This window comes from Crotalus tigris, unplaced genomic scaffold, assembly GCF_016545835.1.
Source record: "Crotalus tigris isolate CLP2741 ecotype Arizona unplaced genomic scaffold, ASM1654583v1 scf7180000024461.2689607, whole genome shotgun sequence".
NCBI classification, from domain to species: Eukaryota; Metazoa; Chordata; class Lepidosauria; order Squamata; family Viperidae; genus Crotalus; species Crotalus tigris.
In genome coordinates this window covers 1,021,866-1,034,892 of record NW_024100631.1, presented here as the reverse complement: position 1 = coordinate 1,034,892, position 13,027 = coordinate 1,021,866, and the positions used below count along the sequence as shown (strand labels likewise).

Below are 13,027 nucleotides of genomic sequence, written 5' to 3'. Positions count from 1 at the left end.
TTACAACGGTTTAGTGACCGTTCGAAATGACAACAACAGGGGGAAAAGAGTGACTTTGCAGCATCCTGCGATCACGTGAGTTACATTCGGACGCTTGACAGCCAATTCAGATTTACGACGGTCACGGCGTCCCGGGGTCACGCCTTCCCCTTTTGCAACCTTGTGACAAGCAAGGTCCATGGGGAAGCCAGATTCGCTTAACGACTGTGTGACTAATTTAACAATGATATCGATTCGCTTAATCAGTGTGGCGAGAAAAAAAAATGGGGCAAAGCTCACTTAACAAATTTCTGACTTCGCAACGTAAATCCTGCTCGCACATTGAGGACTCCCTATGTTTAGCTATCGTTAGATTATATTTTGGACTGAATACTGCCAAGTATCTCTGTAAGTATGCGATGCTTTGGTTTCGTTTCTGTAATTTGTACTAACGATTTGCATTCGTTTATTAAGGCACCCATTTGGTTTTTGGAAATGTTATTGCCAATGCTAGCCTTCGCATCTTTAGTTTCCATAAAATGCATCAAATGCAAAATAGCCATTATGTCTTATCTAGTCTAACCATCTAACTGAATCCTTTGACATCTACTACTCCAGCATGGGCGGCCTCTTACTTAGAAGCTGTTACAGACTGTGAATGTGTCTTTATTTCCAGTATTTATACATACAAAGATAACCGTTTTAATTTATTGCTTTCTCCCCAGGGGGAATGTTGCAGGACTCAAATCTTTACCAGCAAAACCTGTGTGTAATCTAATTAACACAGTGTCTGCATTAATTAACCTTCTGTCTTGTTGACTTGTAAGACCACCGATTCGACATAGGTAATCTTCAGCCCAGCCATCCACATGGATTCCCCCTCCTCTTTTTCGTTTTTTTTTTGGGGGGGGGAGGCGTGAAAAATCTAGAACTCGAGAAAAGACAAGATTGCTTCTCTGTTTTTAAATAGTAGAATGGCCAGGTAAAAACTATTGGTGATTTTAGCTTTCCTTCTCTTACAACGATTGCAACATTATAATCAGGGCTTCTCCAAGGCGGTCAACAGGGAGAAGATTCTGAACAGGTTGAAAATAAACATTTTGCAGTGGTTACTGATTGTAAGACAGTCTGGTTCTGCCTGATCTGTGGTTCCTATTTCCTAACAGACCTGGAAGGGCAAACCATGGTTTCACATGGGTTAGCATCCTGGAAAGGGCAGGAGAGAGAGAAAGTTACTACTTAGATCAGGGGTGTCCAACCTTGGCAACTTTAAGAGTTGCGGACTTCAACTCCCAGAATTTCCCAGGTGAAATCCACAAGCCTTAAGCTCACCAAGATTGGACGCTCCTGATCTAGATCCAACCTTTAGTATTTTGAGATCAAACAATCTCCTTTAGGCCAGCTAAATGTTGCCACCAATTTGGGACTTACCAAGAGGTCATAGATAGAGACAAATACTTGCATCTTTGTCTAATTAATTGTCCTCCTTTCCAAAATGTTTGTCTAATTAATTGTCCTCCTTTCCAAAATGTTCTGTATTCGGGCAAGGCTAGGTCAACATTGGCCTCTGGCTTCCAGGAACTTGCCTTTCCCATGCCTTGAAAGGGGTGTGTGTGTGTGTGTGTGTGTGTTTCACTTAACCAACAGCCCAGCTTCACAGCCTCCCTCGCTGCCCTGTAGTGACAAGAAACCTTGCTTGAAGTGTTAAAAGAAAATAGAGTCCTTAAAAATAGAGAAAAGAACAACCCCTGAAGCTATTTTGAGATCAAGCGGATGTGCTTACTTCAAGCTGTGCGTAGTATTCTCAACAGCTCATGTAAAACCATCAATCAGTCAGAGGACTGAAAATTGGCCCCCTGAAGGATCACAGCACAAAAAAAAAAGGTTTGGGGGAGGGTCTGGGGGGGGGGCTGAGAGAGCAGACACAGGGGATCCAGTGTTTGCAAAGGCAAGCACGAACAGACAAATACCTGAAACTGACTCCTGTTTTATAGATAGTCCTCAACTTCAGAACCATTTGTTTAGTGACTGTTGGAAGTTACCACGGCAATGAAAAAAGAGACATGTTAATTAATCAGCATAGAGCTAGAAGGGACCTTGGAGGTCTTCTAGTCCAGCCCCCTGCTCAGGCAGGAGAACCTATTCCACTTCAGACAAGTCTCTTCTTAGAAACCTCCAATGTTGGAGCACCCACAACTTCTGAAGGCAAAGCCGTTCCACTGGTTGATTGTCCTCACTGTTAGGAAGTTTGTCCTTAATTCCAGGTTGCGTCTCTCTTTGATTAGTTTCCATCCCTTGTTTCTTGTCTTGTCTTCCGGTGCTTTGGAGAATAAGTTGACCCTCCTCTCTTTCTTTGGGGCAGCCCCTTAAATATTGCAAGACTGCTATCATGTCCCCCCTAGTCCTTCTTTTCTCTAGACTGGCCATACTCAAATCCTGCAACCGGTCTTCCTATGTTTTGGTCTCCAGGCCTTTGATCATCCTAGCTGCTCTTCTCTGCACTTTTTCCAAAGTCTATAGCAATGGTTCTCAACCTGTGGGTCGGGACCCCATTTGGGGTCGAACGACCATTTCACGGGGGTCGCCAAACAACGCAGTCCGCCATTTTTTCCCCCTTTTCCTTAGCTGTGCTACTCCCTTTTCTTCTATTGGCTTTTGAAAGCCAATAGAATAAACTCTCTTGAATAGAGTCTAATTCTATTGGCTTTCAAAAGCCAATAGGAATTGTCCAGGCTGTCTCTGCCCTGCTAAGCCCGCCAAAAGTCCCCTTCTGCAAATGGTGCTGCACCAATTGAGTAGTCCTCGACTTACGACCGGTTGAGTAGTCCTCGACTTATGACCGGTTGGGGGGTCACGGCATTAAAAAGGTTGAGAACCACTGCTCTATAGCATAGGGGACATACATTTATATGTACATGCCAGTACAAGCCTCTGAATTTTGATCACGTGGCCACGGGAATGCTGCAACGGTCCTAAGTGTGAAAGTCACTTTTTTTTTTTCCCAGCGCTGTTGTAACTTTGAGCAGTCACCCCAATGAAAGGCTGTAAATCAAGGACTGCCTGTATATCCAATGGGTAGAATCCCCCTTTGCAGTTTTGATTTAAATCTGGACCCCAAAAACTTTTTCTGGGAAGGGAATTCCATCCCCAGCAAAGCTGGCTTCGGCAAAGCACAAGAGGCGAGCCGTCCAGGGCAGACAAAAAAAAAAACACCGTCTTTTAAATGGCGAATGAATTAAGCCCGCTCTCTGCTGGCAGAATGTAAGTGAAAAATAAAATAAAATAAAGGCCTAGAAAGCAGAAGGATAAAATGAGAGGGAGGAGAGAGGAAAGGGGGGGGGGGGAAGAAATTTCAAACTATTATTCTCTCTACCCCTAAACACTATCATTATTTTTAATCCCATCCCATAATTTGTGGTTGCAGTTGACATAGTGCTTCTGAATGCTTGAGGTTAATCATATTGCCAGAGAACAGAGTCCCGGCTTGTTCCCAATAGCTTTCTGTCCTCAAAACAGCATTTTCAATGATTTCTGCTCTTTAATGTACAGCAAGACAGTAATTCCATGTTCTGGTTCCTTAAAGTTCACCCGGAAGCAGAAGACTGCAGAAGAGATCTCTTTATGATTTATCTCTTTCATTTTTGGCTTGGTTGGCTTGTCCAAGCATCACAGGGTGCTGGATTCAATCAGAATTGCATCTGATTTGGCCCCTGTGTCCAAATGTGGTTTTTGAACTCTACACGAATTTTGGGGCAAAAGCAATTGACTTTGTATAGAGACCACATAAGAGCTTAAAGCTCTGGAGTTCAAGTCTTAGCTTGGCCATCCATCTTGTTAGATGCCTGTAGTGAAGGCTTCCTGCCAATCTTGTTACAAGACAGAGGCTATATCCAAATTTTAAAAACAACAACAGCAACCATGTGCCACTGAAGTCTTGAGCCATGGAGGTCATGCATATTTTTTTCCCAACGTTTCTATGCAAACAAACATTGAACATCACACACATCAAATAGAAGACGTGATGGGACTTTGTCTTTAACTGGACAAAACATAGGCAGATTTCTGAGGATCCTAGACCAAACCAAGTCCAAAAATGCTAGAGAATTCCTGGAAGCCTGGCAGTCAGACAAATCTGCCCTTAACAGGCACATAGAGATAAACCACCTCTTCATGCCATTCAAAAGACACAATCAAACAGCTCAAAGGGAAACAAATAGACCAACCAAACACCTTCTCATCAGCAATCAACACCCCAGTTAAACAAAAATTAACACCAAGATTACTACTAAACCAACAGTGAAGCAATAAACAATACCCCAATCAAGGAACTACCAACTCAGACAAACAATCAATCAGTAAACAACAGCCTGGTCAAGGAACCACCCAAAAATAGACTCGCCTCAAAGTGGGATAGGTGACAAACAAATCTAATAAATAAAAACACTTACACCACCACTGATAGGAGTCTTCATTCTGCTCCTGTTCCTCCACCACTACATCATCACTACCACCATCACCTCCACTCTCTCCTAACACTGATGATGTTCCCTAGTTGGGTAATGAAACGTCTGTAAGAAAACAACCGAGTCTAGAGAGCATCAGGGACTCTACAATTCAACCCTGAGCTACAGACTTCCTTTTTTTTTTGCTCCAAAGTTGCACATCCAAGATTCAGAAGAAATAGATGGAAGCAGCTGATGGAAGACACCTTCCCTGTGGTGCTTTCCTAACACACGGAGATGATGACTAGATGTTTCCAGCCAGCTGCCCTAGAGAGATCCATCATTAAAAGTAGACAATAGTAATGGGAATGGAACAATATTCTTGCATGTAGCTATGTATTCAATTACGGTTAATAACTACTGGCTGTTGGGAAGTCTGTAAAGCTGCGTTGCAGGTCCTACACAACTGCTAAATTAGATGCGTCACCAGCAGGTTGTTGCCATGTTCAAAGGTCCCCCGCATTCTAATGAACCAAAAAGCTGTTTATGGAGGGGAATGAATAAGGTCCTCTGTTTATTAGCAAACTTCCCTTGACCAGGACACAGAAAGAGAAGCTAGCATTTTCTCCCCCAAACAATTGTGCTTTGTTAGATCTTAAACTGTGATATTATTATTATTATTATTATTATTATTATTATTATTATTATTATTATTATTATTATTGCGTTTCCTTATTATCTCAGGCGAACGTGACACACGGTCCAAACCAAAATCTATATAAATAAAAATGTAAATGTTCGTGTGTTCAAAAGCTTAAATCTCCGAAAGTTCTTCACCGATTGCTTTGAAATTTTGACACAACGTTACATTCGAATACGCACGTGTTTTTATATACCTATATTATATAGATGTCACACCTATGACAGGTAAAAACAGACTTTTTTGAAAAACAGGTAAAACATGCTTTTTTTGAAAAACAGCGCCATCTGTTGGATATAATCTCTATATCTGCACACACAATGGAACCACAAAAAAATATTGTATCCCCACAAGCATTGTGAAATTAAACATATTGCAAACGTGCGCTTTCTCTTTTCTTTCTTGAGCCACAGCAACGCGTGGCTGGGTACAGCTAGTAATAATAATAATAAAAAAAAAGCCCGTCCTCTTCCAAGGAAAGAAAAGATTTTGCGTACAACCCAAGGAGATGGCCATTAAACAAACAAAAAGAGAAAGAAAGAGAGGGAGAAGTGGTAGAATGGAGCCTGCCAATTAAATCTAAGAGGAGACCAAGAGAGAGAGAGAGAGAGTCAGCGATACAATTACAGCTTTCTGTAAATTACTTTGTGTAATTAAATCTGCTTCCCTAAATTGCAAACCATTTAGCTCTTCTTTTACAACAATGTAAGCAATGACCACCAGCAACCTTTTTATGAGAGCTGGGTGCCATAAAAGTAGTTAAACAACATCCACATCGGCCTGCCTCTTCTCTTCAAAAGCAGACGTGGAAACCGGGGATTTGTTTACACCACTCTCTGAAAGCTCCTAGTTCAAGAGACCGGAAAAAACCTATGCACGGTTTGGTTCCTCCAAACTCTGTGTTCCCGGGGACTAGATGTTCAACCCCCCCAGGATGTGGAAGAGGCTTCTTAAAAAGCTTCCCAAGGATGGTTTTCCTGAGCCGGTTTAGTGGATTCCTGCAGCGAGCAGGCTGTGGGATTAGATGACCTCTAAGGTCCCTTTTTACAGTACAGGTAAAGTTAGGAAGCCGGCTGCTAAATGAAATCTGGCTTCCCCATTGACTTGGCTCGCCAGAAGGTCGCAAAAGGGGATCACGTGATCCCAGGATGCCGTGACCGTCATAAATACGAGTCAGTTGCCGAGCATCTGGATTTTGATCACGTGAGGGGAGGCTCCTACGGTTGCGAGTGTGAAAACTGGTCTTAAGTCACTTTTTCCAGTGCCGTTGTAACTTTGAACAGACACGAAACGAACTATTGTAAGTCAAAGACAATCTGTGTTTACATCCTATAATTAAGGGCGTGTCTATGCTTAGAAAAAAGGATTAATGTGACGCTGTCTTCTCTCAAACATGAAGGTCTGATTGCCTTCAGAAGTTGTGGGTGCTTCATCACTGGAGGTTTTAAAAGAAGAGACTGGACAGCCACTTGTCTGGAATGGTCTAGGGTCTCCTGCTTGAGCAGGAGGCTGGACTAGAGAACCTCCAAGATCCCTTCCAGCTCTACTCTAATTGTTTGTTTGTTTGATTGACTGATTGCACTAGACCAGGGGTAGACAACCTTGGCCCCTTCATGACTCGTGGACTTCAACTCCCAGAATTCCTGAACCAGCATGGGGAAAACTATAGCCCCCTCATGACTCATGGACTTCAACTCCCAGAATTCTTGAGCCAGCATGAGGGAACTATGGCCCCCTCATGACTCGTGGACTTCAACTCCAGAATTCCTGAGCCAGCATGGCTCAGTCTGGAAACCTCTCCCTTTCCCCTCAGCATGGCTGGCTCAGGAATTCTGGAAGTTGAAGTCCACGAGTCATCAAAGAGCCAAGGTTGCCTACCCTTGCTCTAGACGAGGGGTTGGCAACCTTGGCTCTTTTATGACTCGTGGACTTCAACTCCCAGAATTCCTGAGCCAGCATGGCTCAGCCTGGAAACCGCTCCCTTTCCCCTCAGCGTGGCTGGCTCAGGAATTCTGGGAGTTGAAGTCCACGAGTCATCAAAGAGCCAAGGTTGCCTACCCCTGCACTAGACCCGTGCTTCTCAGTCTCGGCTGCTTGAAGATACGCGGACTTCAACTCCCAGAATTCCCCAGCCAGTCCCAATCCAAGAACTGAAATCCCTACATCATCAAGTGCCCAAGACTGAGAAACACTGCACTAGACTAAGCCAAGGTAAGTAACAAGCTGTGTGTCTTCTGCCATTTGGGTGGAGAGCCCATTTTTCTATTGGACTGAATTGGAGCTACTTTTAAGTGCCTTCAAGTTGGCTCCTGACGATGGCCTGGAGAAGACCCCACAGTTTTCCCGGCAAGGTGTTTTGGACGTCGTTTGCCATGCCTGCTTCCCAGGTCGGAGAGAAGGGACTGGCCCAAGGTCAGTTGGGAACAGAAGATAAGGTCACCCAGTTGTTAGCCTGATGGCTTATCCACCACAATAAACTGGTTCTCCAGACTGCCTGGACAAGTTTCTGTAGACTTCTTGGCAAGATTTCAGAAATGGTTTGTCACTGCTTGTTTCTTCCTAGGACTGAGAGAGAGGAACTTGGCCCAAGGTCAGCAAGTTTGCTTTGTGCCTAAAGCAGGACTAAAAACTTCAGGTGCTCCTGACTTCTAGTCCAGTGACTTTAATCACAACATCAAGCTGGATTCTTGTTTTGGTGCCTTCAAGACCATTTTGGAACCATGTGATTAAATGGAGAAGTTAACAGTTCTCCTGGCAACAATTTTGGAAGCAGTTTGCTCTAGTCTTCTTCCTAGGGCTGAGAAAGAGGGACTGGCCCAAGGTCACCTTGCTGGTTTTGTGTCTAAAGTGGAACTCAAATTCCAGGCCTCCCCATCTCTGAATTATGGCCACTTTTAAAGATGGGCCTTCCCCAGCTTGGTACCCTCAGCCTTCTAGCTTCTATAATTCTCAGAGAATAACAGTGTTGAAAGGGACCTTGGTGGTCTTCTAGTCCAACCCCCTGCTCAAGCAGGAGACCTTAGACCATTCCAGACAAATGCTGTCCAATCTCTTCTTAAAAACCTCCAGTGATGGAGCACAACTTCTGGAGGCAAGTTGTACCACTGATTAATTGTTCTCACTGTCAGGAAGTTTCTCCTTAGTTCCAGGTTGCTTCTCTCTTTGGTTAGTTTCCATCTGTTGCTTCTTGTCCTGCCTTCAGGCGCTTTGGAGAATACACCCTCTTCTTTGTGGCAGCCCCTAAAATGTTAGAATCCTGCTATCATGTTACCCCTAATCCATCTTTTCATTAAGTTAGACATACCCAATTCCTGCGCCCGTTCTTTGTACGTTTTCGCCTTTAATCCCCTTATCAGAATAAGGCACATAAGTATGACTTTCAGCAAAGGTCATCATCCCAACCCTTCTGGCCTTGGAATGCATTAAGTCCGGGAAGGCTGGTCAAAATTTTGAAATCCCTCCAACTTGCAGCCAGGCAGTGAAAATATTTAGCAAGCTAAGTGCCATTCGGTTCTCTTTCCTGTTGTTGCTTTTTTTGGTTTTGTTTTTGCTCTTTCTCTCTCCTGGGCTCTGTGTGTGTGCAGGATAAGATGGATTAGCACCGCCGAGCAAGCTGTGTTAAAATAATAGGTCTTCCCTTACTCGGCAGCTTCCTTCCGCCATCCTCGCGGTTGCCATCACGCCATGCCCAATGATTCCCCGGCACTTTGTACGCTGCGTTCAGCATCCAAATGCCTAGCCGGGACTTAAAGCAGATTTTTAAATTAGTTCCTGACAGTGCAAACAGATTGCTATTGATTGAAATGAGCCTTATTTTACTTCTCTAGATGAGCAGCCCTAATGACTAAATACTGTATTGCCCATTTCGGCACTTGGTGCCGGGACTCCCCAGCGGTTTCTTTGGCAGCTGTGAGTTTTCCACCCTGGCAGATTACTAGGGGAAGATGGAAGCGGGCCATCTGGGGCTCCCCAGTCCATGGCAGAGCTGAAGGCAGAACAAGGCAAGGGAGGCAGGAGGAGGAGCCACGTCTGTAGTGTTGCCAAGAAAACAACAAGGTGGAGAGTGTGGAAATGGACACGGAGTGGAGTCACGAGGGAGCCAGTTTGACCTGAAGACGCTTCAATCTTATAAGCTAGCTCCTTCCTTCCTTCCTTCCTTCCTTCCTTCCTTCCTTCCTTCCTTCCTTCCTTCCTTCCTTCCTTCCTTCCTTCCTTCCTTCCTCCTTCCTTCCTTCCTTCCTTCCTTCCTTCCTTCCTTCCTTCCTTCCTTCCTTCCTTCCTTTTTTCTTTCTTCCCTAAGACGATATTTAAGTTCACGGGCTTCTGTGCCAAGCTTTATTATTATTATTATTATTATTATTATTATTATTATTATTATTATTATTATTATTATTATTATTATTATGGATCATCGCACAGTCAGCCAGATGTTCAGACTGGATTTGGCATTTTGTCTACCTATCGAGTCCTTACCCAGGACCTGGGATAGGCAGATGTGTTTGATGTTATTACAGATATTGTCTCAGGATGGAAGCAGTTCCTAGTAAGGCCGCCTTTTGCAATTGACTAATGGCGAATTTGTCAATGCCAATGGGGTTCAAGTGGTGCTCCAGATGTTTTGGGATTGCACCCAAGGAGCCTATGACTATTGCTTGCTTTTGCCACAGTCTTTCTATTTCTATTTGTAGGTCTTTGTATTTTGTTATCTTCTCCAGTTCTTTCTCATCTATTCTGCTGTCTCCAGGCACTGCCACATCCACTATCTTCTATTATTATTATTATTATTATTATTATTATTATTATTATTATTATTATTATTATTATTATCACACAGTCAGCCAGATGTTCAGACTGGATTTGGCATTTTTGTCTACCTATCGAGCCCTTCTCAAGGACCTGGGATAGGCAGATGTGGATGTTTGATGATATTACAGATATTGTTGTTGTTGTTGTTGTTGTTGTTACTATTACATCATACCTTGTATGCAGCCTGCAAGAGTTTTGAGTTTCATAAATAACAATTGTATCAAGGCTGGCACAAGCGAATATTATTGGGAGAAGAGACAATCAAGCAAAGCTACGATGTGGATTATAGAATTACAGAAACTGATTGTTATTGGCTGTTTTTTAAATATAAACCCAGACAATACACTATTTACCAAATATTAAGATGATTATGTTAAAAATCAATAAAATATATTTTTTAAAAAAGATTCTCAGTTTACATGTCCTACTTCGGAAGCAATTTGGCACACAAGGATCTTCAGTAAAATATGTTTCTAATGCCCGGATGTGTTTCCAATCTTCTACCCTATCATCCATCATCCTAAAGACCTGTTGTTGCCACGGAACGAAAGAATAGCATCTTGGGGGATTCCAAATTTGGGTGTTTCGAAGCCAACTACACTCGCCACAAGCTTCAGCCAGGGAAGATCCACCATCCATGATCCACAATCCAAGAAGTTTCCACTAGAGTCCAACACGTTCAACCAGCAGTTGGCATCCCCGTGGTTTCATTTCTCTGGCCATATTTCACACAAGCAAACCTTTTTATTAACCATCTCCCTCCACACATAAATGTATCCTCAACAGCATCTCTTGCATATAGGTAGTCCTCGACTTAACGACTGTAATTGAGCATGGAATTACGGTTGTAAGTCTTGCTGGTCATTCAGCGGATCGTCAGTTCTGAGCTGGCTGCCTAAGTGCCCCAAATGAGGTCACATGACATGGGAGAAGCAGACATCAGAACTTCGAATCCAGGTCATAAATAAATACCTTTTTTGGGGGGGTGTCTATCATAACTTCAAAAGGTTGCTAGGCAACTGGTTGAAAGTCAAAGACTACCTGTATATAATATCTGTGTGGACTTCAAGTCCCAGAATTCCCCAGCCACAGCATGTCTGGGAGTTGAAGTCCATATATCAAAGTTAGATTAGTTGAGATCGAATCGAATCGAAGCCAAACAAATCTTCCCAAAGGACACCTCCATAGAACTCAATCTTCCCATCCTACCTGTTTCTGGACCTTCAGCGGGATTTTCTTTTTCACTCTCTCTTTCCCTCGATCCGTTTCTCTCCCCGAACTGCCGGCATCGTTACTGTGCCCGTTTTCGCTCGGTTCGGCTGAGACGCAATGTTCGCTTTCCCGAAGTTTCTTCCCTGGGTGTCTCTCCCATTTTTCTTTTCTCTCCTGAGGCTTCAGTGACATGTCCTTCTGTAGAAGAAGCAAGATCAGAAAAGGGATTTAAAAAAATATCTATCTATCTATCTATCTATCTATCTATCTATCTATCTATCTATCTATCTATCTATTTATCCATTCACCCAAGAGCCATAAACATTAAGGAATTCCGTGCAAGCGAGGAAGTGAGCGGGCTGGCAAAGATTTAACAGAATAACAGAGTTGGAAGGGACCTTGGAGATCTTTTAGTCCAACCCCCTGCTCAGGCAGGAAACCCTAGACCAGGGGTAGGCCACCTTGGCTCTTTTAGGACTCGTGGACTTCAACTCCCAGAATTCCTGAGCCTTTTCTGCTTTGGGATCTTCAGATGGAAGTTGGAGAACTTTCTGTCTGAAACGTTTCAGCTCTAGACTGCTTGTTTCTAGAAAGCAAAGGAATTAGATGGGCAATAGAGACCTTTCCTATCATTCTGTTGCCTTGGTACTATACAACGGTGTCATTCAAAGAGGAATTTTCCCCTCCCTACACCGCACAACTGAGGTTGGACAAATAGGAAGGGGTATAAAATAGAAGCAAATCATCAGACACAAGCAAACAGAGCCACTTGTAAATCGCTAAAATAAGCAACTTTATTGCTTTCCACCTATACTACAAGAATCTGCCCAGATGCTTGACTTCCCATGGGAATAATCAGATAAGGCTTCATGGATCATGGGGGGAAGTCAAGTGTATGCAGCTTACAGCTATGCAAGGACTCTAAGATAGGCCCTCGCTTGACACCTTCCCCCTTCCAGCCTAGCTGGCAGTTTCCCAACACAAATACCATTTGCTTCTTTTTCTTCCACCCTAATTTAGCTCCTGGAGAAATATATGTTCTTCTACGCACAGTTTGGCTCACATGCTGAGAGGTAGTCAATCAGGAGGAGAAAAGTATATGGATGGGGATTACAGTATTATGGAAATGGCCCTTCTATTTAGGATTCCACATTGGTGTACAACCTCACACAAAATGCCAGATTAGATTGGTATGTATATATTATGATCTCTTAGCAATTCTTTTGTCAATCTAACCCCCTTTTGACTATTTTTTTTTTTTTATCTCAGAGAGTTTTTCATACGCTGACTAGCAGTATTTCCTCTTTGGAAGTGATCAGAAGTGACTGTGAGATGCTTGGCACGATCTGTAATCTTTTTTTCACCACCATACAGTACTCTCACTGCACTTCAGACCTACATCTCTTTGCATTTTAACACAGTAGTAGTTTGTCTGCCATTCTAAATTTAGTCTGTTTGTTTGCTTGTTTTCTTCCGTTCAGCGAGGGCTGATTCTTCAGAAACTGCCTGGACAAATCTCTGCCATTTTCTTTGGCTATTCCCCTCCGAAACTCACACACACACAACACTCAGACCAAAATCATAACGCAGATACAACACCGGTTTTCTTATCTATAAAACAGGAGAAATGCTTTTGAGCCGTAACAGCCCCCCCCCCCCCTTGAGAGAAGATAACAACAGCAGGAAAGTATAAAACGCTCCAGGCATTTTTAAAAAAAAAATAAAATAAAATCGGTGCATTATACGTTCAGTGACGCCTTTTCAACTTGGTCGCAAGAGTGATATCTCTATTCAGCCTCTGCACACACTGGAGGAGGCAAAGTGAAAGCCAGCTGTCTTGGCTCTGCCCGAATTGGCCTGCGCAAAGCAAAATCCAGAGCTGAATAAA

At 43.2% G+C, this 13,027-nt stretch overlaps 1 protein-coding gene across 7 annotated transcripts in view; it reads right to left on the bottom strand.

The window, feature by feature from the left end:
• FBRSL1 (fibrosin like 1) overlaps positions 1 to 13,027 on the bottom strand; it is a 456,102-nt gene that overhangs the window by 324,001 nt on the left and 119,074 nt on the right. For all 7 annotated transcript variants that reach the window (XM_039332294.1, XM_039332296.1, XM_039332300.1 and 4 more), the window contains exon 2: positions 11,137 to 11,337. In XM_039332294.1, the coding sequence (XP_039188228.1) occupies positions 11,137 to 11,337 (201 nt within the window). The remainder of the gene's footprint in view (positions 1 to 11,136; positions 11,338 to 13,027) is intronic.